Genomic DNA, 22,891 nt, shown 5'->3' on the forward strand with positions numbered 1-22,891 from the left:
TTTGGGTCAAGACTGACAAAGAATAATGGGCTGTTTACAGTTCATCTCCAATAAGAACATGAACACTGGTCAGTTCAAGACATGTGAACACTGAACCTCCAACGCTGGGCACAGATTCAGATCTCTTCTCGGAAGCTAGCAATTAAGTAAAATAATTGGGGATTTAAAAGGAAAAAAAATTAAGTATAGCCCAAATAAGTTTGAAAATCATGCTCTTGACATATTCTCCACTCAAAATTTACACAAGACATACTTTTGCTTTTTTTTTTTTTTTTTAAGGTAGTATCTCACTCTAGCCCAGACTGACCTGGAATTCACCATGTAGTTTCAAGGTGGCCTTGAACTCATGGCAATCCTCCTACGTCTGCCTCCCAGGTGCTAGGATTAAAGGCGTACACCACCATGCCTGGTTTAAGACACACTTTTTCACTCTTACCAGGCCCAATGTTTTTCCACACATAGCCCACTATGTAGCTGCAGATAAGACTTCTGACCATGTGGCAGCTAATGAGCTTGACCCTATCTTGAACTTCACTGTACTGCAACTTAACTACCTTGTTAAAAAGTCATGCTCTACCAGTTGCACAGGTGAACCAAGTAGATATGAGCTCTGAACGGTTGGTCAGGATTGTATCACAGTTAGCACAAGAAAACAGATGGGTACTACCAATATGGTCAAGAAAAATTCTGCCCATTTTGATAGCTGAGTCTTAAAAACCCCCAATGGCAGCCAGAATGCTGCTGCCACCACAGCACACATCCCCTTGGCTAGGGACTTTTTATGGACATCACTCATGGTTGTTTGCTGACAGTGAATGACAACTGACAGCTTTTTTGTATTATGCTCTCAGTGGGATTTCCCTGAGCTATAGCTAATGAGGTTCATGGATAGATTTAGGCCTATTTTACAACTGACTTCCCCTTCTCTCCCCAGGGAGGACAAGCCTGGGCTTCAACTGTGTGCATTTCTGGTAGTATCCAAGTCACAGTAACATCACAGCTGTCATAGAATGCCTGTCACAAACTCCATAATGAACCTCAGAGAGAAACAGTCAAAACACCATTCTAAGTGGACAGAAAGGAGAGTGTCAGCAATGAGATAGATTTCTCTTGTGGGAAAGTTGACTAAATTCACAGACCCATGGTGGGTTACTCATACTAAGACCATTTTGTAATGTCAAAGGGTCAGATATTCCAATAAGGTCAAGTAGCTTGTGACTCACATGCTCAAATGTAACCCTGTAAGGGAAATGGACTATTTTTTCCCCTCTGGCTCTATATCCAGTAGATATCCTGGAAAATGAGCTGCAGAGATAATGAAGCAGAGAGCAGATCTTTCTGGCTTCACATTTTCAATATGAGGCTGGAGTTGAGATATATCCTCTTGGATATTAACTGAAGCAGTAGCTGTACCTTGATTACCCCTTCTCCACTCAAGAGCATCAGTGATTTCTTTTGTAAAATGCAAGAGACAGTAGGTTGCATTTGCCAACCTTATCCTGAAGACAGAGAAGTTGTGGTATCATCTAAAAGCATTCCTTTAAGATGTCATGGTGGCAATGACCACTGACATCCCTCTAACTGGCACCAGTTCTATCAGGGGAGTATAAATCCCAGAGTGGCTTCCCACCCCTGAGACAGGAGAAGGTTATCACTTGGATAACCTTCACTTGAATGAGTGCTGGCTTTAAAGCAAACCACGCTGGTTCTCCAAGACATTTCACTGTAATGAAGTGCTTGCTGTTGGACCCTCCCATGAGACCCTGTTTCCCTGACTCTATCTTTATTATCTCTTCCTTGAGATTTCAGAGCTCTTCAAAGCTCTTGTTTTTCACATTAATTCAAGTTGCAGTACAGTTTCAATCATTTTGGCAAACATTCCAAATGGAAATGAATTCCCAGGTTCTCACTAAATGTTGCAGCATCCCCACCAGCCCAGTCTGGGTAGCATTATGTGCCTTATGTAACATCCAGTTCTCTAATCAGTTACAATGCATCTCTACCCAACAAACTTTTAACAAGCTCTACCCAATTACCCCTTATTAGCAATCAGAGTCTGTATCTCTGGAAACTAATCATTTAGGTCTTCTGAATCATTCTATTTTCAAAAAAAAAGTTAAATCAGATGTTGAGAAGAGATAATAGTCAGCTTTGTTAGAGTTTCCTTTGATAAAACATCTCATGGAGAAGCAAAGTCTTGATGCTATAGCCTTAGAAACTGGGTTGTTTGGCATCTGGAAGTCCTCCCTGCCTGGGTACTTAATTAACATCAAGATACTACTCAACTATACCTTGGAAAGATACTTCAGAGTTAGGGACCTTCATAGTTGCTACCTTTTTGTGAAAACAATAGCCTCTGAAATATTTTGCCCTTTAGACAGAAAAGAAAATTGAGCCTCAGTGAAGTTGGTTGATTTTGTTACTAAAATTGTCATTACTACAAGTTGGGGTGTGAGCACAAGCCAAAGTCATAGAAGCACCAGGAGTAAGGAAGTTAAGACCTTGAATTCCAACTCTTTTTTTTTTTTTAAAATTTTGAATTCCAACTCTTATGTAGAGCTTCATGTAAAGGGAATATCCCTTCCAGGATCCGCTTCCCAGGCCATGATGAGAATCCAGAGAACCGATGGTCAGATTGGAGCATGTCCAAATGATAAGAAAGAAACAGTGAAAACCCGAGTGGGGGGGGGGGGGAAGTAAAGCAGAATGGAAGGGAGAAGGGAGAAGCTAGGGAGGAAGGGTGTATTTGTCAAAGCTGTTTCTTCTACAGGTTGTGTCCTGGATTGCCTTAGCAGGACTACCAGGGGCTTTCATGTGTTTATTGTATTTCATTTCAACCTAAGGCACTTCATACAATGAGTCTCCTGCCTACACTATGCATAGGGGCTATGTTACCATAGTAATGTTTTATTTGTTGGATCAATGAGAGTTTTGAGTTTCTGAGCAGACTTGACAACTTCTCTAATCCAAACCTACATTCTTACATAGTCAGTTTCATTACTACTTTCCTGTCAGCTTTTTCTGAGCTCAGGTTCTTCCTTATCCTTCCTGTCCTGATCACAAAGGACCCATTGTGATAGTTGTTATGTGTATTTTCACCCTTTACTGGAGCACAGATTCTTGATGACACAGGGGCACCTGTGACATTCTGCCCACAGCCCCTTTGCTGCACAACTTTGGGCCTGTGCTTAGGAGAATGAATGGAAAAGTGGGGCTGTATCCTATCCTGATGGAGCCTCTCTCTGTGCATCAGCATGGAGCTCTAAAGAAAAGAGAACTCAATGGCATGTCTCAAATGAATCAGAAGCAACATTTCTACAAACTGAAAACAAGGTTAACAAAGCACATATTAGACAATTTTCATGCTTAAGGCAGTGACATTTATTTGAAAGTCTGAGAAGAGACGTTTTGTATGTGTCAAGTAAGACTCAATACCTTCTGTCACAAAGCTTTAATTTTATGTGTGTCAATAATTAGAAGCATCTTTTGTGACACTTTACTTTTCTTGAGGCTATGGAAATCTGAGTCTAATGAAAGCCATGCCCAAAAAAATCATATGCAGTGTTTTATATCAGCTTGCATGAAACTCCCAAAGCCTATCCAAAGTAACTTCCATGTCTAGACAAATTTTCAATTTATCCTTCATGCATTTTCCCCATTGCAGATACCTGGAGGTCAGCAATCCTGAGGAGTTGGCTCAGTGACATGCCAATATAGCAATCAGTCCAAGTGACTTTGGTCAACACTAAGGTTTAAGAGCTACTGATAGAGACCAACTTTTTGTTTGTACAAGGGCTGAAGTTTAGAATAAGACAAAGACACTTGTCCAAAGTCATACAGTAAGTAAACAAGACCTCAATGTATATGCTTTATTTCATTTCTAAACAAAAACTTATGTGACTACCATCTTCTACACAACTTTCAGGAAGAATGAAAGTCTGAAAGAAGAATTCTAAAAATGTGTAGAGAATGTTCTCTTAATACCTTATTAGCTAGAATATGTCTCTTTTTTTCAAAAATATTATTTTATTTATACTCATGTGAAAAAATGGCCATACTACCATGTTTATATACATACTAATATTGGAAACAATTCAATCACAAGTCATTTAAATTTATAAAGAACACAAACATTAAAATACTGTTTCATAAGACAGAGTAGGAGGAAAAATTGTAAGCTGTAATTTTCCTTTCACTAAAGAGCAGCATACTGAGAATTAAATCAATTAGTAATACTTGTCTATACCATAAAATAATATATACAAAGAAAAGTTAGTGATTGTATTGACTTTATTTTTAACTAAATCATTTTATTTTCCTCATACTCAATGCAAGAAATAAAACAATCTGAAGAAAAATAGGTTCTCATTATTCACAATCAAAAGGGTTTGAGGCATTCTTTCTGAGCTGAGAGCACTGTACAGCAGGGAGCACATCATGGCTCCCGTGGGTCAACACACTGCTTTGATTCTGACCCACTGGATACAATCCCCGTCCTGTCAGGGGCCTCCATGGGAGCTGTAACAGACAGGACTGTTATAGCATCTGCAGACCTCACTAAAGAAGGGTCCTTACACAGAGAGCATAACAACTCATCTCTCTACAATCGTGTCTACAGGCTCTTCTTTAGTGTAAAGTGGACAGCGGCCCATTCTTGAGTACATAGGTGAAAGCACTACTGTGGTCTAAAGATTGCTGGACTGGAATTGGTTGTTATAATGAAGACAAGACAAGACCACTGACAAACTATGACACTTCCACAACTTTTATCAATTCTTCAAATAATGGAGCAAGTTCCTTTTCCAGGCTGACAATTAGTCCCGTGTTGGCATTGCTGCTGGCTATAAAACTCACCACCAGAGGTAAACGATTGAACTGAACCACCTGATAGGTGTTACAGTAACAGGATGCTTTTAGTCCAAGCTTGCTCCCCTGGTCTGTTGCTAGGGCAAATGTAGATAAGAATCCAGGTCTCAAAGCATGCTCTGGAGCATTGTCATTGGCCACTTTAATAACAGGTACTCCATCTCTATCTGACACAACAATAGCATGGAGCCCTTCAACACTCGGTAACTTCTTGTGCAGAAATCGCTTTAGGTCACCCGCCATGATGAGCCCCGTGCTCCCGCAGGATCCCGCGCCGCGACTGGCGTCCCGGCCACCCCACCCTCCGCCGGAGCTTGGCCAGCGCCGCAGACGCCTGTCGAGCCGCGGTCACGGCCGCCGCGACCTCGCCCGCGCTCCGGGAAGCGCTCTAGAATGTTTCTTATTTTATTGAATTATCTTTATTACCAAATTATTCAGGTACTACTAATTCTATCATGACACATATTTTTATTTTGTCTTAGTACTGGGTAGTGATGTTGGTAGAATTTTTCAGAGTAGACTTATTTTCCAATACTTTTGGAAAATAAGAATTTCTTTTTGAGGGCTGGAGAGATGGCTTAGCGGCTAAGCGCTTGCCTGTGAAGCCTAAGGACCCCGGTCCGAGGCTCGGTTCCCCAGGTCCCACGTTAGCCAGATGCACAAGGGGGCGCACGCCTCTGGAGTTCGTTTGCAGAGGCTGGAAGCCCTGGCGCACCCATTCTCTCTCTCTCCCTCTATCTGTCTTTCTCTATGTGTCTATCGCTCTCAAATAAATAAATAAAAAATTTTTTTTAAAAAAAGAATTTCTTTTTGAACTCCAGCAATATACTTGGCTGCAAATGAAGATTGTTCTGTAAAGGGAAAATAAAGTAATCTACTAGCTCCTCTGGGCTCCAGGCTTTCTGAGGATACTGCATGCCTATATAGTGTTTGTTCCACAGAAAGCACAAAGCAAATGGGCCATGAAAGAGTGAATGAGCTAATGAATGAAACTGCTCCTAGATGGAGGATCAGGAAACACATTCTAATGCCAAATTACAGACACTCTTCAGGAAATGACCACTTGGAGGGACACAGAATTGCTTGGCAGAAACTCTTCTGTTACATGTGAATAGATTTTATTTAAGGTCCAAACTGTTGAGTCAATGATGATCAAACTGGACACTAGGGCCTCAGCATCTTTCCCAGATGCCCCTGCTAGCTGCCTCACAAGTATCTAGCACTCTTGAGAAGAAAACCTGGTGTAGTGAAACATACTGAGGCTTTGTCTCCTTTGTAATCGGAACGAGGACAAGCCACAGGGCTTGAGCAGATAAGTCTCCTTGCTGGAGGAGAGGTGTGAGGGTTACACCACTGAGTTATTGTTGAGAGGAGGATCTCAAACATGTCTTGGATACCACACTCCATTCTTCTAGGTATCTGGCTGGTGGGGAGACTTTGTGCAGGGAAGATTACAGAACTCACTGTACAAGAACCTATGATGGGAACAGGATATCATGTATGGTGTTCTACCATGTTGTTGCTCCATCCTGGGTGCTTGGTGGATATCAATATTGTTATATTAGTTGCTGGAACAAAATTCCTGACAAGAAGCAATTTAAGGAAGGGAGGGTGTATTTGAGCTTACAGTTGAAGTCACAGTCCATCATGGCAGGGAAGGCCTGGCAGCAGGAGCTTGTGGCATATTTAGTTCATAGTAAGGAAGCAAAGAACCATAATTACTAGCTCAGCTTCCTTTCTCCTTTTTATCTAGTCCAAGAACCTCAGCCCATGAAATGATGCTGCACATCTCATCTCAACTAACTTAATCTAGATAATACTTCATAGGCATGCCCAGAGGTTCTTTTCCTAGGGGATTTTAAGTCCTATTAAGTTGACAATTGTTATAAACCAACACAATCTATGTTTGATTAGGGCAGTTTCCTCTTGGCCTCTAGAGAGGGCAGCAGCCCTGCCTGCTTTGCTCCATCAGTGGAGTCCAGGATAGTTCACCCCCACTAAGCAGAGGGATTACTGCAAAGCACCCATCCCATCCTGCAGGGTAATAAGGGCATTCGGCTGAACACTTGCACTTTTTTTCAAACATTAAAGAGAGTGTTTATCACAGAGTGCCTTTTGGGCCTCTTATATAACCTGCAGTTGTCTATGTGCCTCTCCCTTCTTGCCCATAAGAACTGCCTTTCTATTTTCTGTGTACGTGGCAGATTTATTCTGTACTTCTCCCTTCATCTCTGTCCTTGGACAGCTCTGGAAGAAGAGATTTTGGCTTGTGTTCTGCCTAGTTGACACAAGAGCAGAGGCCGTTTCAGTGTCACTGTTAGATAAGAGGTTATCAAGGATATCCATTAAGTTCAGAAAGTCTTAAACCTCTCTCCTGGAGTAAGAACCCATGGGGTCTGATACAGGGAGGTGGTGGGTAATTGGCCCACATGCATCAATTGTGCCATAAAGAGAGGGATGCTTAATGTTTGAGACTGAGACTTTAGCAGTGCTGTATATATCCAAGTTATGAACAAAATAGCTTAGTTCCTGTATTTCAGCCACTCTTCAAAGGCACAGGCCCCAAAATTTTAAACAACTAGCAGGGAATATGGTAGTGAGCCCTCTTTATCACAGGTGACAGTTGCATGACCTTTAGTGATATGAAGGGGACTTTGACATAACTCATATGTCTGTGCTTGCCTTGAAATGGAAACAGTTCAGGAGCACAGGCTAATTCCAGGTGAAACAATGGTGGATGATGAGACAAAACTGCAGGGAGGTTTGACAATCTGAGAACCAGATCCATTCCGCTACTCTGCAGAAGTAATTTATATCAATTAAATGATGGATTTCCATATAAAATACTGATAATTAATTACACAGATCTTTGTAGGAAGGTCATAGTGATTTTGTAACACGCACCCATGACACTCCAGTGTTCCATTCTTTATATAAACATTCAGTGATATGATTCTGACAGTTACCAGTGGCTAATTATTTAGTAGTTGGTTAGTAAGCTGTTTAAAAAACATTTTAATACATTTACTTATTTACTTCAGAGAGAGAAAGAGAGAGAGAGAGAGAGAGAGAGAGAGAACAAAACTATGGCTCACCAGGACCTCTTGCTACTGGAAACAAACTCCAGATGCATGCACCACTTTATGCATCTGACTTTATGTGGGCACTAGGGAATTGAACACTGGCCAGCAGCTTTGCAAAGAAGCATCTTTAAGTGATGAGCTTTCTCTTCAGTCCAATAGTAAGGTTTTAGTACAACATGCACCTGCAAACCCACCACCCCCAGCAACTATACAACTGACTTTAACACAATCTATATCTATCCATACTGTCACACTCTCATCTCCTCTCTTGCTTCTTTATTTCTGTTATTTTTATGCTTTAGTTATTTTAACTAACTTTTTTAGCATATAGACATACAAATAACTAGGTCTCATTATGGTATTTTCATACAATTTTATTTAGTTTCCCTTTCCTCTCTCTTTCTACATTTTCCTCTTTTAGCCCTTTTTTAACTCCCCACCACAGTCTTTTCCACTTTTATGTTACACGGCGTTTTTCCTTCTTCCTTTCTCCATACCTCTTTCCCTCTCATGGTCTCCTATCGGTTCTTCATTGTCTATATTTTTTCTCACATCTTCTTAGTTACATATACATAAGCATTCAAACTTAGGATTTCATATTGAGAGAGGACCTTTCCCTTTTGATTCCTTACTCCTTTGCTTCCTTTTATTACCACTTCACTGCATTATTTGCAGTCCTATGATGTGTATTTTAGAATCTGTGACACTTTTTGCACTTAGTGTTTAAGCATTGCTAAATCCAACCATTTTTACTGTGTTACAACATTTGATTGTGTGACTATGTCAGTCAGAGTTTATTTTCCATATTCCCTTTGATGGGCATTTGGGTTGCTTCCCAGTTTTGCCATCATGAACAATGTAGCTATGAGCCTGCCCCTTCTTCTACATGCCCCTTCTTGTACATGTGCAGGAGTGGAATGTTTGGATCACACACCATGGGAAATGTTCAGCTTCAGAGATAATGATGCTTAAAGCTCTACAAAACATGCCATTCATTCATACACATCTGGAAAATTCACATTTGCTACAATGAAATGCTAAGAGCAATATTTCCTGTTTGATATTTTAGTCAGAAATCTTCATAAAACCATGTATTTCTTCTATTAGTGTGGCATTATATAAGTGTGCACAAAATAGGATGATCATATGAGAAGTAGAACCAATATAATTCATGATGTCAGATAAAGCAAAACACTATGACTGCAGTTGAAATTATGCATTAATGGTACAGTTTGATCTAATATAAAAATATTAGCTTTTAGACAGTAGGATGTTAAGAGTCCATACTGTAGACTCTGATGACACCCTCTTCTGAGCTGCTTCTGAGCTCTTATCTGTAGATAGGAGGATCTTTCCTGGTAAAAAAGAAAAGCCATTCCAGGTACTTTCTCTTTAACTGTGTGTATGTAAGTTGTGCTTAGCAGCTTGTCAGCTGCCACCTGTGAAACTAGTACTAAATTTTCTGTGGCTCATTCATCAGATACTGACATTTTCTGAACTATGCTCAGAGTTTTGACAGAAACAATTGTTTTTATAGTTTATCTCTGGAAAATATATGCAATCATGTATATACATATATGCAAATTTGTAGCTAAAATGTCTATTTAAAGTTTTGGATTTAAAACAACTAGAATTGAAACCAAGTAGTTATCGTTATCATTCTCTATGAAGCTTTTTGGGGAAGGCAATGCTTTCTGGCCAAGTGAACCCATGAGACATAGTAAACCCTTACCTTCACATAGAGCTGCTGGAATTCCTCGAGATTCAGCCTCCCACTTGGACAGTCCTTGAGAAATCCCTTGTACCACTGCTTTAGCTCATGCTCGTTGAACTCGGTGCTCTTCACAAGGTCTTCCATGACTTCAGGGGCCAGTTTGCTATTCTGTTTCCCCATTGTGCCTGAAGAAAACCATATCAGTTCGGTTAATACTGTGGCAGCCTTGGCTGGGTGCCAAGCCCAAGTTTTGAGGATTCCTTGGCTGGAACCTAATCCAGTCTGTCTAGTCATAGTTCTACCAAAATCTGCTTCCTTCAAGTTGATATTATAGAATAAACTGGAGCAGAAAAGCCCCCATTGGATATATTCAAGGGCTGTGCAGCTCATCTTCCTTCTCATTGTATTACATGACATTGGCTCCCAAGGGGAGATCAAGCCATCACTCCTGATGCTCTGATATCAAGTCAATGCTGTTCCTTTGCTTCTCCTGTGATATATGCCTCAGTAGCATTACTTGCCAAGATAATTAACAAGAACAGTAAGGACTTTACAACCAAATATTCAAAAACTCGCTGGGAAAACCTGATCAGCAATCATAGGGTATCTTGGTTTGCTTATTTCTAATGTCAAAAGTTGTTTTTTTTTTTTTCCCCCAAACGTAAATAGCTCATTTCATTAGTCACATTAATCCTCTATCCCTCCTAGAGTTAACTATTCCCCCTATAGCACTGTCTTCAGAGCTGTTTTTCTATAGGGATTGGTTAGGGATGTTCATTGACATAGTTCCAGGCTATTATTTTCACTAATAGGAAGTTCAAATAATAAAGTGAAAAACACACTAATTTTATGTCAGTTTGTGTGGCCCAAAGCAGCACAGCAGAGGTGAAAGGGACAGGGCAAGTATGGAGTCATTGTGGACTATTGCTCTTGATTTGTGCCTTTGCTATCAGTGTTACTTAGAGCAATACTGATTATCACTGTCTTCAGTCCTTCATAAATAAAGAATATAAAATAAAACCTTGTTTTACTGTAGCAGCTTATTAATAAATATATAAACAAAGACTGAAAAGAATACCTTAAAATTAAAGTAGTTCTTGTATTAGTGCCAGAAAATCAGAATAAAAAACTACCCTTTGATATTATATAATAATTAAAGAATTAAAATGTAACCAATAAATCATAGATTGGTTTAAAAATTGCAAGATAATCTTGAAAAGGCTGAGGAATGACCATAATAAGAAAAGTGTAGTTTGAGCAGAGTTAGTTAAGTTTTGAAGAATTTACACAAGTGGACCCAGTGCTTTACCAGGCTCTAGGTAGCTCTCCACTTGGAATAGCCTAAAAGGAGAAATCTCATCCCGCACTGTCTTATTGTTATCATTTTAATCTTCTTCCTAAACAGACTCCATACCCACTTTCAGTAACATGCCCTACCACTGAATAATCTTTCATGGATATGAAACCAAACTAGGCCTGATACTTCCAGGAAAGCTTCCACTTCAGCACCATTCCAAGAACACATAGCATGGTCACACAGTGCCATTAGGACGGCCAGTTATTTTCCAAGCTCCTCTGATTGACAAAAGGATCTTGGAGTGAGGAACTATGTCCTTTATCATAGACTTTTGTATACTTACTTTTTACTCTTATTTTCAAGTTCAAAGTCTCTTATATGCAACTGTCTCTTAATTAAAAGTTATTATGGGATTCCACTGCCTGATGTGGAAATCAAGTCGGTACTCAGGTGTGGTGTTTAATTAATCTGGGCAAGCAACTGTAATTCACAGTTATCTCACGAATAAAATGATGGATTGCCAAAGCTTTCCGTATTTCCCTTTGTTCTTTTTGGTGGAGAATCACTGGCTGTCATCATTGATTAGAATCCCACCTAACGCTAGTGGCTGCCAAGTATGCAGTTGGCTTAGAGAAGGCCCTGCATGAACACTTCACACACCTTAACTCTGTTTATGACAATCTGAGCAGAAAAAGGAGCAGGTCAGCCCCCACTGAGACTCAGAACAGTTTGGCAAACTGTACAAGATCGCATACCTGAGGCTTAATTTGAAATTTTGTTATATACGTTGTCAAAGTGAGCCCAGACAGCTTGATTTGAAACTAGATCTACAAAATTCCAATGCATCAATGGACTCAGACAGTGGGATAAAGGCATCTATTGGGAAGGAACAGGGGGAGCAAAAATAGAGACATGATCCATTTCCAAGAAGGTGCAAAAGAGGGATCAGTTACCTTGCTAAAACTTGCTAAAACTAATACCGAAAATGACAGATTTATCCCAAACCACAAACTCAGAAGTGAATTTGTATTAATCATGGGAAATGGATTAAAGATTATTGAAAGCCACCTCCTCCATGAGCCTTTTGAAGATTAGTAGTGTATCAGTTTAAGAAGGTTTGGGTTCTTCATGGATCATTTGTGATGCCTTAAACTGTTCTTGCTGGCTGGGAGAGGATGGTTTCTTAAACACACACAGGGAGCATTGTCTGGGCTGTGAGTCACAGTTCTGGAGGATCAAATGCATAACTTCATGCCTTTTGGTTACTGTCATGGTCAGTGCTATTGCTCAGGTGTGCCTGCAGTGGTTGGATCATGCAGAAAACCAAGTCTTGGCCTGTTTTACAGTGGTATAGCCACTCTTCTCATCAGGTCTTACCAAGTTTTCTTTCCCATGAGTCTCCTGACTCCAGCTTACCTATTGCAGTTTATGGCTGCCTGAGTGCATTTGTTTACCACAAACCTTGCCCCCAGCTCTCTTCCTCAAATCTCTGCCTTCTTCTTTGTCTTCAGATGCAACCCCATCTTCTCAGCATGGTATATGTCCTGCCCACTCATGGCCTCAATGTCTGCTTTTCACATCATATGCTAATAATAATTAACTATTACAGGTTTTATATACTTCCACATCTTTGAACATGTTGTGCTTATCTCATGAAAGACACTTCTTTCCCTTCTTCAACTAATTCACCTTTGTCCTCCTCCCTGAACCCTTCATTTATGATCAACTGAGCTTTTGTCCTGGTCTGTTCCCTTATTAAAGCTTCCATGATCATTATTTTTTAAATTATTTATTTTCAAGCAGAGAGAGAGAGAAAGAAAAAAAGAGAAAGAGAGAATAGATTCCTCAGGGCCTTCAGCCTCTTCAAAAGAACCCCAGTGTATGCAGCACTTTGTATATCTGGTTTGTGTTGGTACTGGGGAATCAAACCTGGGTCATTAGGCAAGCATTTTAACTGCTGAGCCATCTCTCTAGCCCCATGATTGTTATTTATTTCTCTAGTGGATTGCTTGCATTTTGAGAGAGAGGACTAGCTTTTGTTTATCTATGCATGCCTGGTAATTTGTATTATATGTTCAGCTAATATTCTGGAGGTAATAAATAAATGAAGAGGACTGATATAATTGGTATATTATTTCCCAGAAAATTTGATCTAATCATTTATTTATGAAGAGTCAAAGTACTTATACGTTTAAATATAAAATTCAACCTATAGGTGGCAAAAGTGTGTCACTTAACTTATAGAAAATAGCCTGTCCTGCTAGAGTTGGATCATGTCTCTGTTCTCATATCTCTTAAAAAAAAATTATTTTTTTGAAAAAGGCAGAGACAAAGAGAGGGAGAGACAGAATGGGCACACCAGGGCCTTCAGCTATTAGAAGCAAACTCCAGACACTTACAACATCTTGTGCATCTGGCTTATGTGGGTCCTGGGGAATTGAACCTGGGTCTTTTGGCTTTTCAGGCAAGTGCCTTAATCACTAAGCCATCTCTCCAGCACTGTTATCATCTCCTCTTAGCATACTCAGTGACTGACATAGGATGGCACTGAGTCATGTTTGATGAATGAATGAAATATAGATGGAGTAGTGTTCACAACCTATGCATCTTTTGTTCTGTAATATTTTTAATTTTAAATTTATTTTTAGATGGGATACAGAGATTTGTGTATCATACATTCTGGCATTTTCAAAAACAATTTGTTTTCACTGATTCTTGTCTCCACCAATAAGAAACCATCAACAAAGTGAATAGAGAGCCTGTAGATTGGGAGAAATCATTATAGCTATACCTCAGAAGGGGGCTAATAACCAGAATTTATGAAGATCTGTCAAAATTATATACCAAAAACCCTCTCCAAAACAAAAATAATCCCCCTGCCAATCATCAAATGGGCTAATAAAGTGAACAGACAATTCACAAAAGAAGAAACACAAATGGCTAGTAAGTACTTGAAAAATGTTCAGCATCAACAGGGAAATACAAAGTAAAAACTTACTCAGATACTTTCTTTTTTTAAATTTTTTTGGTTTATTTTTATTTATTTACTTGAGAGTGACAGACAGACAGACAAAGAGGCAGAGAGAGAGAGAGAAAGGGAGAGAGAGATAGAGAGAGAGAGGGGGAGAGAGAGAGAGAGAGGGGGAGAGAGAATGGGTACGCCAGGGCCTCCAGCCAGTGCAAACGAACTCCAGACGCATGCGCCCCTTGTGCATCTGGCTAACGTGGGTGCTGGGGAATCGAGCCTCGGATTGGGGTCCTCAGGCTTCACAGGTAAGCACTTAACCACTAAGACATCTTTCCAGCCCAAGATACTTTCTTACCGCAGTCAGAATGGCTGTCATCAAGAAAACTGACAATAAATGCTGGCAAGGATGCAGGGAGAGAGGAATGCTTATTCAAGTAATGACTCTTTTCTTTTCTTTCCTTCTTTCTTCTTTATTTATTTATTTATTTTTGTTTTTTTATTTTTAATTTTTTGGGGGGTTTTCAAGGTACGGTCTTTCTCTAGTCAAGCTAACCTGGAATTCACTATGTAGTCTCAGGGTGGCCTTGAACTCACAGTGATCTTCCTAGCTCTGCCTCCCAAGTGCTGGGATTAAAGGCATACACCACTACACCCAGCAAAAGTAATATTTCTTATTATGGAACTAAGTAAGATAGGAGAAAGAGTAAAATGTCACTAGACCTTATACTAGTCCCAAGACTGATATTCTCTGGCATAATGTAGAGGCATGCATACCAGCTCTGTCTCCAACTTACTCTGTGATCTTGAGAAAGCCGCTTTCCTTCCTTTTAAATCAGTTTCTCCACTTGAAAATGAGCAAGTTGGTCCAGAGGATCTTTTGAATCCTCCCAACTCCACCACTCACTGACTTGGTTGCACAAATTTTGTAACTGAGAATATGAGTCACAGCCTTCAGGCTGTTGGCTTTGGATGTTAACCTGAGAGCCCGTCAGCACTTGAGCAGCTTTGTTACTCAAGAAGGGAGGGGACAGAAACCAGAGTGTTTTATTTTTAAGCTGTTATTCCAGGCAATAAGGTAAAACATAGCTCTGCCCTAAGATCAAAAGGACTTTTTAGTACTTGAGTTTCAGTAGAAAGAAGCTCGGGGCAGGCACAAAAGGAGCTGGTTGAAGGTTGGAGACATGGCTTAATGTAAAGGCAGTTGATTGCAAAGCTTGATGGCCTGGGTTTCCTTCCTCAATATCCACGTAAAGCCAGATGCACAAAGTGGCTCATGTGTCTGGAGTTCATGTATAGTGGCAGGAGGCCCTGGTGTATCCATGCTCACTCTCTCTATCTACCTCTCTCTCTCAAATTAAATTAATTAATAAAATATTTTTAAAAGGGAGTTGGCTGAGGATTGTGATGGTAGGAGGACACATGAGGACAGGGTCCTTAGTAAGGAAAGCCCAAGACCACTTAATCAGAAATGAAGCCCAGAATATATATATTTGGTAAACTATTTTGTTGTGCAAAAGGCTTTTGTTTAGCAATATTTACCCGCATAACAATACTGTCAAAGATAATCATAACTTTGTTTTTATTGGGTACTTTTGAAGGTCAGACAACCTAAGTCATATGCCTCCTTAGCTCAACTAGCTAGGAAAGGTTTGGTAAGGAATGATTCCAAACCTCTTGTGCCCTTCTGCTTTCTAATGCCGTGAGTATCTTCTGTTGTCTGGAGGTTGAAACTATCTGTGTTGGGCTTCCTGCCTTGAGGTTCACTTATCCCTGCTTTGTGTCCTATCATGTCCTGACAGCAGGTTCTAGAGCATGCAAGATGCCTTTGGAGGCAGCCAGGAGAGCTTCCTAGAGGAAGCAAAGAGCCCCTGGGGGCCAAGATGCACATCTTTTCTCAACAGTATCTTTCCAGTATCACAGAGGATTCCAAAAAAACTACATTTGTGTGTGTGCATGTGCTGAGTTTGTCTCTAACATACTTTAGTGTACTTAGCTTCCTTGGATATCCCAGGGCCCATGGAGAGCAATGCGGCACACACTGCAAAGCCTGCTCCTCCCAGGTACTCTGGCAATCAGCCTGTCTGAACCTTAATGAGATTCATCAAAAGCCTGGCTGGCTGAAAGGGAGCAGTGTGCCACATGTGCAGACACACAGCAGCACATGTATCAATGGGAAACGGGCTTGGAAACAGGCCAAAGCAGCAGAGGAAAGGATATTGGGAGCAGGGAGCAGGCTGCTGGATTGTGCATGAGGCTCACTAAGATGAGCGGCTTGGATAGAAGATAGGCTGGTTCCAGTGTCAGTCTCAAGAGAGCAGCTCTTCTCCCCAGCCCTGTGCTCCTTGCCTATATGTTGAAATGACCAGAAGAGGCTGGCCATCTAATGCTTCAGCTTCATCCCTGTGTACCCCTTAGTCCATTGTCACCTATCCAAGCCTTATTTCTTCAGCAAGGCTTGGTTCAATCCTGTCTTCCCCATGACACTGCTGTGCTGGCTTCACTACTCTACTCTTCTGAGTCTGCAAGGACAGGTGGCACTATAAATAGAAGCAGGCACCAGTTCCCAGCATTGTTGGTTTGGCAAGCATTCTGAAGCTTATTGTAAAGGCCTGTCCTGGTCATGGTGGGATGCAAAGAGAAATAGCAGCCATCTTGAAGGGCTCACACCTAGTTATAGGAGACATACGAATATAAGGTACAATGAAATGGGTTTCTATATGTTCATAGTAAAAAGCCATACTGCACAGTTAAAGGCATACATTTGCAAAGCCTGACAGTCTGGGCTAGATTCCCCAGTACTCATGTAAAGTCAGATACATAAAGTGGCACATATGTGTGGAGTTCGTTTGTGATGGCAGAAGGCCCTGGCATACCTAGTCTCTCTTTCAAGTAAATAAAGACATTTTTTGGGCTGGAGAGATAGCTTAGCGGTTAAGCGCTTGCCTGTGAAGCCTAAGGACCCTGGTTCGAGGCTTGGTTCCCCAGGTCCCATGTTAGCCAGATGCACAAGGGGGCGCACGCGTCTGGAGTTCATTTGCAGAGGCTGGAAGCCCTGGCGCGCCCATTCTCTCTCTCCCCCTCTATCTGTCTTTCTCTCTGTGTCTGTCGCTCTCAAATAAATAAATAAAAAATTTTAAAAAAACAACACATTTTTTAAAGGGTCTCCCTGTAGCCCAGGCTGACCTGGAATACATGATGTAGTCTCAGGGTGGCCTCAAACACATGGTGAACCTCCTACCTCTGCCTCCCAAGTGCTGGGATTAAAGGTGTGTGCCATCACACCTGGTAATAAAAACATTTTTACAAAAAGAAAGTTATGGTGACATTGGATAGATAGAGACAAACTTCCACCAATCAGAAAATTTATACCTGAGATTGGCCCCCAGGTGAAAACATTTTTGCATATATGTGTGGTATATGTGCATATGTATATGCATGTTTATATGTGTGTGGGTAAGCTTGCACACATGTGTGCATGTGTGTGTGCACGCAGGTGGAGGCCAGAGGTTGATGTTTGATATTTCTACCACTCTCCACCTTATTTGTTGAATCAGTATCTCTCACTGAATCCAGATATAACCAATTCAGATAGACTAGCTGGCTAGCTTGCCCTGGTCTCTCTCCATCTCTTCCTGAACACTGGGATTACAGGTGTCAAAACAACTTCTGGCATTTATGTGGTTTGCTGGGGATCTAAAATCAAATCTTCATGCTTACATGGCTAGCACTTTATCACCTGAATCATCTCCCTAGCCTTTCAGGTAAAAATCTTTAAGAAGGCTTTTCAAAGCCTGCCTGAATGCAAGAACTGCATTTGACTATTTTTATAAGACCTCCCTTAATGGAAAAGCTGCAACTTAACTTGCACTCCAGGTGAGTGCTTTCATCTGCCAACTTGTGGCACACCAGTGAACATCATGAAGCAAACTCACAGTGCTTGGCTTAAGCAAAGAACACTTAAAGTAGCTCACATGCAAACCAAGTTCTCTCTGACTCTCACTCTTCTTATTGCACATCCCAGATACAGCTTCTAGAACATACAACTAGAAAAGATTAGAACCTGAGGGACCTGCCTTTGGGTTCTTCTGGTCCAAGCTCTGTGGATTTAGGCTGGAAGATTTGTGAGTCAAAAAGTGACATGTTTTCTTACTTCATGGGGATGAGGGTGCAGGAAGCAGTGGCAAAGCTGTGATCAGAAGCCCACAGTCCTGAGCCAGCTGGGTGTCCCATACCAGACCCCTGCAGTGCATTGTCCACATGACAAACATTCAAAAACCATAACTGATCAGGCATATTCATCTGTGTGTTAGGATGTTCAAACAACCCTCAAGGCCAATACTCTAAAGCCCTATATGCTAGTTTCCAGAACTTGTTAACAAACCTGGGGAGATAATTGAATGGGTGCAAGCACTTCTGTGCCTGTATCAGAACCTGAGTTCAATTCTCAGCACCAATATAAAAAGCCATACAAGTTTTCAATCCTAATGCTGAAGAAAGTAGAGACAAGAGGATTACATAGGTTCCCTAGTCAGCCAGCCTAACTAAAAAATAGTGAGCTCAGGTTTAATGAGAGGCTCTGTCTTAAGGAAATAAGGCATAAAAATGATATTGGCCTCTGCAGTTAGTGTGCCTGTGAGGACAGATAGATACACACACACACGCACACACACACATATACACTACATATACTCCCACACACATGCACAAAATCACCCTGAAAATAAGTCCTTGAAGTTTCCCAGCACATTGTATGGTTGTTTCCTTTTCAGAAAGGCAAATATCTGACACTTCAACAATTTCTGGTTTTTTTTTTTTTTGTTGTTGTTGTTTTTTGTTTTGAGATAGGGTCTCACTCTAGCCCAGGCTGACCTGGAATTCACTATGGAGTCTCAGGGTGGCCTCGAATTCACGGCGATCCTCCTACCTCTGCCTCCTGGGTGCTGGAGTTGAAGGCATGCGCCACCACACCTGGTTTGACACTTCAACAATTTCTACATGTTTCTATTTGCTCATCTCAAGAGCTAAGTACTCACAGGCCCAAGCAGCATGTCTCTGGGGTGGAGGGACAAGGGTGTTGATGCCACGCCAGTGTTTCATTGCTGTATGTGGGAATCAGAGTAGCTTCAGGGAAGAAAAGTCCTACACAACATTCTCTGATGCCACTGTCTCCAACTTGAATCTCAAGGGATTACAGCTGAGGTTCTGTCCCACAAGCATGAAACAGGCAGTGGAACATAGGCTCTATCCTTGGGGACTCAAGAAAAAAAGTAAAAGCACATATTTGATCTATAATAAATGAGGAAAAATGCTTTGATGGTGGTAGCTGTGGTGCTGTTAGGGCAAGCGACAAGAAATCTGTTTAGGGAAGTGTAATGAATACATGGAGGTGAAGGTACAAGTGTGCCCCAGGGATCAATCATCTGAACTGACTGCTTTGTTTTCTATGGGACCCTGGGGAGGTTAGGGCGTTTATGCCAGAGGACAAGGGTAGTTAGACACAGAGCGCAGAAGTGCCCTCAGCAAGAGGCTTGTAGGTTGCTGCTGTGCCTGGGACCTTTGATGCTGGGGCACTGAGGAGGGCAGAGGGTCCCCACTGAGTTTAGAAGAGGCACTGTATGTGACCAGAGTATGAAGAGTGGCCTTCCTCATTAAGCCCATCATACCTACTCTTGGCCAAGTTCCCACCTGAACTCTCCTTCTGTAGGACACAGACAGATCTTAAAGTGGTTTTGGGACCTTGGAAGGATGACATATCCTGATTCCAGGCTGGGAGCTGTCAATGGACATTAATGTTTGGATCTCACTTGCTTTTCCAAGCAAACCTCCCTTGTGACTTGGGTCCTAGATGCTCAGAGACTGACCTGCAAAGGGCCCAAATAACCGATCAGCTGCTGTATTTTGGACTAACTTAGAATTTTCTTCCTGGCTTTAAAGATGCAATGAGTATTTCCCAAGACCTGAGAAGTGTGACTTAGCCCAAAGCCATACTTGATACTCCAACATTTGTCTGCAATTTTGTAAAGGTTTCTATTATCATCTCTCATTTTTTTGGTTCCCTTTTCCTTATATCAGAATTCAATGTCTCTTTCATATTCAATTAGAATAAAGGGTACTTTGGAGTGAGGCACAGGTCAGAATGATGTTCCTGCTAGTTATCAAGTAGGTAACTTCTGCTGAGTTACTAAACCCAGAGGAGCCCATATTCCATACTTTGTCAAATGGAAATAATGTTATTTGCTTTTGGCACTTTTATGAGGATAAATGAGATAAGCTCTTTCCAACATTATCCTCTATGGAGTTAGTGTTCAGTTACAATATAAACCAACCTCATCACAGGACCTGGCAACTGGGCTGCTTCAGAAGATCAAGAATAAGTTTTAACATTTTCGTCAAGAGATGCATCCAGAAGTCACTCTAAATGGTCTAGTCTGATTTGTGTAACAAAATCACACAAAAGATGAGATAGGAAAATTCTACTGTGGCCCTGCCAATTGTATATTATATTCTGAATGTGAAATATCTCCCTGGGATTCATGTGTGTGAAAACTTGGTCCCCAGCTAGTGGTACTATTTGGGGAGGTGGTAAAAACCTTAGGAACTGTGGCCTAGCTAGCAAAAGTGGGCTGCTGGGGATGGGCCTTCAGCTCCCTGCTTCCTCACTTGCCATATTGGAACAAGCTGCACTGTAAGTTCCCACTGCCATTGACTGACCCACTCCAGCTGCCATACCTTCCCTGCCATGAACTGTACTCTCAGAACCATGAGCCCAAATAAATATTTTCATTTTACAGTTGCTTCTTTCAAGTATTCTTCACTGCAATATGAAAGTAACTAATATATTCTGTACATGACCTGGCAGAGGAAAGTCGTCTGACGATCCTATAGCCCAGGTGAAGCCTTAACAGTTCAGAGATTTCCATCCAGCTCCTGGCTCGCCCTGAACAGAAGTATGAGCTGATTAATAGCTGGTGATCTTTCATGTGAGCTGGATCCAAGCAGCCACCCACTTTCTGCACCTTATTTTATTTCCCTGTGCACCCAACCATTCTATATATTTCTGAATACTGGCTTCTATGAGAGGAAATGAGCCATCTTTGGCACTGTCAGAACCTCACTTGGTTCTGTGAGGTAACAGAGGAAATGCTTTCATTAATAATCACTGCCTTCTGCCCAACAGATTGTGTTCTGGATTGTGCTGCCAAGTCCCAGTGGGGAGGGACCATGGCCCTTATCTCAGAGCAGCAGAGAGCTGCCAAGAGAGGAGCAGACCAGTAGTGTCCCCTGTTGCCCACACATCCCCCTCACAGGGCTAGACTTTAAGCACTGGGATTGCCACTGTTTATTGTTCTGAAAATGAGGTTGGATATGCAAGGGAATTGGGATATGTCCACGTGCCTACAGTAGTGGCCAGGTCACAACCTATCTTACAAATCTCAGGTCATTCCCTTGGAGAAATGTTTGTATTAACTATGCTTCAAAGTTATCTCTACAGTAATTCTAAAAATAGGCTTTGAATCAAATGGCTGGCTATTATTATTATTATTGTTATTAATTGTTTAGTTTTTTTGAGAAAAAATCTTGCAAAGTAGTCCTGGCTCACCTAGAACTCACTGTATAGACCAAACTGGTCTGCACTCATGGGAAATTCCTTTGCTTCAAGTGCTGGGACACTAGGCACCAACCACTAATCTTGGCTGGGTTTTAAATACAGAATTTTTGAAATTCTCATATAAATAATGCTTTACATAAGTAGAATGTTCTACTTGAAAGAAATATGATGCTGGAAATTAATCAGTTTATTCATTTCTTCAAGAAACTCACTCAGTATTATCATCCTGCAATTCTAAAATCTATCTTTAGAGTTGGTATTTTCTGAGCATTAGGCAACATTACCACTGCCTGCTAGACATTTTCACTAATGCTTTCTACAATCCCACCTATTATTGACCTGTGAGCTACATGGAACTCATCTAATGATTTAAACATGAGCACCAGCCATGTCAGACTCAACATGGTACCAACATAATCTTTTTTCCCCCTTTAGTCTTCCTTTCTTCCTTTGTACCTCTCTAGGTAAGTGACTCTGCCATTTGCTCAAGGTCCCATCAATGAGTCTGTTCTCTTGGACTTCTCTGTTTCTCTAGTGTTCCTGTATCTATGCTGTTGTCAAGGTAGGTAGTGGGTAGACTCTACTCCTTACCTCTCAGCCCCATCTACTTCATTCTATGGCCACTACCTTGGTTTAGTTCATTGTCATCTCTAGCTTTATTGGTGACAACACACTCTTGACTTGCTTCCCATCTACCATCTTACCTTCTTGACATCTACTTTCCACATTCCAACTTGAATGATCTCAACAAAACACAGAACCAATTCTATCCCCTCCAGGAGTACTCCACAATCCTCACTCTAGACTCCAACCCCAGCAGATATTTCCACACCTGCTCACCCGGACCTGTCATACCCCAACAGCTTCCCATCTTTCTCTGTCTCTCTCCTGGCTCTCTTCACTCCTGTGGTGGTTTGCTTTTGGTGTCCCCCATAAACTTATGTTTTCTGAATGCTTGATTCCCAGGAGTTATACCTGATGCATGTACTGTTCAACTCATATTTTGAGACAGATGAGGACTTTTCTCAATGGCTTCATTGTCTGGCTTTTTCTTTCATACCCTAACTATATTTTGTATAGCTAACTTCATCCAGGCCACATCAATTTTTTACCTAACAAGCCTGAGGGTTCTTGAAGGGCAGAATTATTATTTTGACACTGAGTACTGCATTCAGACACCCAGAACTGATGTTGAGTGAATTAGTTACTATATAAACTCTGCCATCAACAGCTAGAACTTATCAGTTCAGTGATAGGAGATAAGCTATAAAAGAAAGATCAAAGATAGCTGTACTGTGCCATTAGTGAGATACAAGCAAGGTGTGAGGAGAGGAGAAGAGAGGAGAGAGGACAA

At 41.2% G+C, this 22,891-nt stretch overlaps 2 protein-coding genes across 3 annotated transcripts in view; both read right to left on the reverse strand.

The window, feature by feature from the left end:
- The window catches only part of Vsnl1 (visinin like 1), a 111,871-nt gene that overhangs the window by 48,388 nt on the left and 40,592 nt on the right, over positions 1-22,891 (reverse strand). For both annotated transcript variants that reach the window (XM_045150665.1, XM_004663787.2), the window contains exon 2: positions 9,682-9,848. In XM_045150665.1, coding sequence (XP_045006600.1) covers positions 9,682-9,843 — 162 coding nt within the window. In that variant the 5' untranslated portion in view covers positions 9,844-9,848. The remainder of the gene's footprint in view (positions 1-9,681; positions 9,849-22,891) is intronic.
- LOC101598702 (ragulator complex protein LAMTOR3-like) lies at positions 4,612-5,143 on the reverse strand. The gene has a single exon (XM_045150666.1). It carries the CDS (start codon positions 5,107-5,109, stop codon positions 4,747-4,749), a length of 363 nt encoding a protein of 120 aa, XP_045006601.1. The 5' UTR covers positions 5,110-5,143; the 3' UTR covers positions 4,612-4,746.

This window comes from Jaculus jaculus, chromosome 5, assembly GCF_020740685.1.
Source record: "Jaculus jaculus isolate mJacJac1 chromosome 5, mJacJac1.mat.Y.cur, whole genome shotgun sequence".
Lineage (NCBI taxonomy): Eukaryota > Metazoa > Chordata > Mammalia > Rodentia > Dipodidae > Jaculus > Jaculus jaculus.

Excerpts from the sequence above, each read along its gene's own strand:
- LOC101598702 (XM_045150666.1), bottom strand. The coding sequence starts at position 5,109 with ATGGCGGGTGACCTAAAGCGATTTCTGCACAAGAAGTTACCGAGTGTT.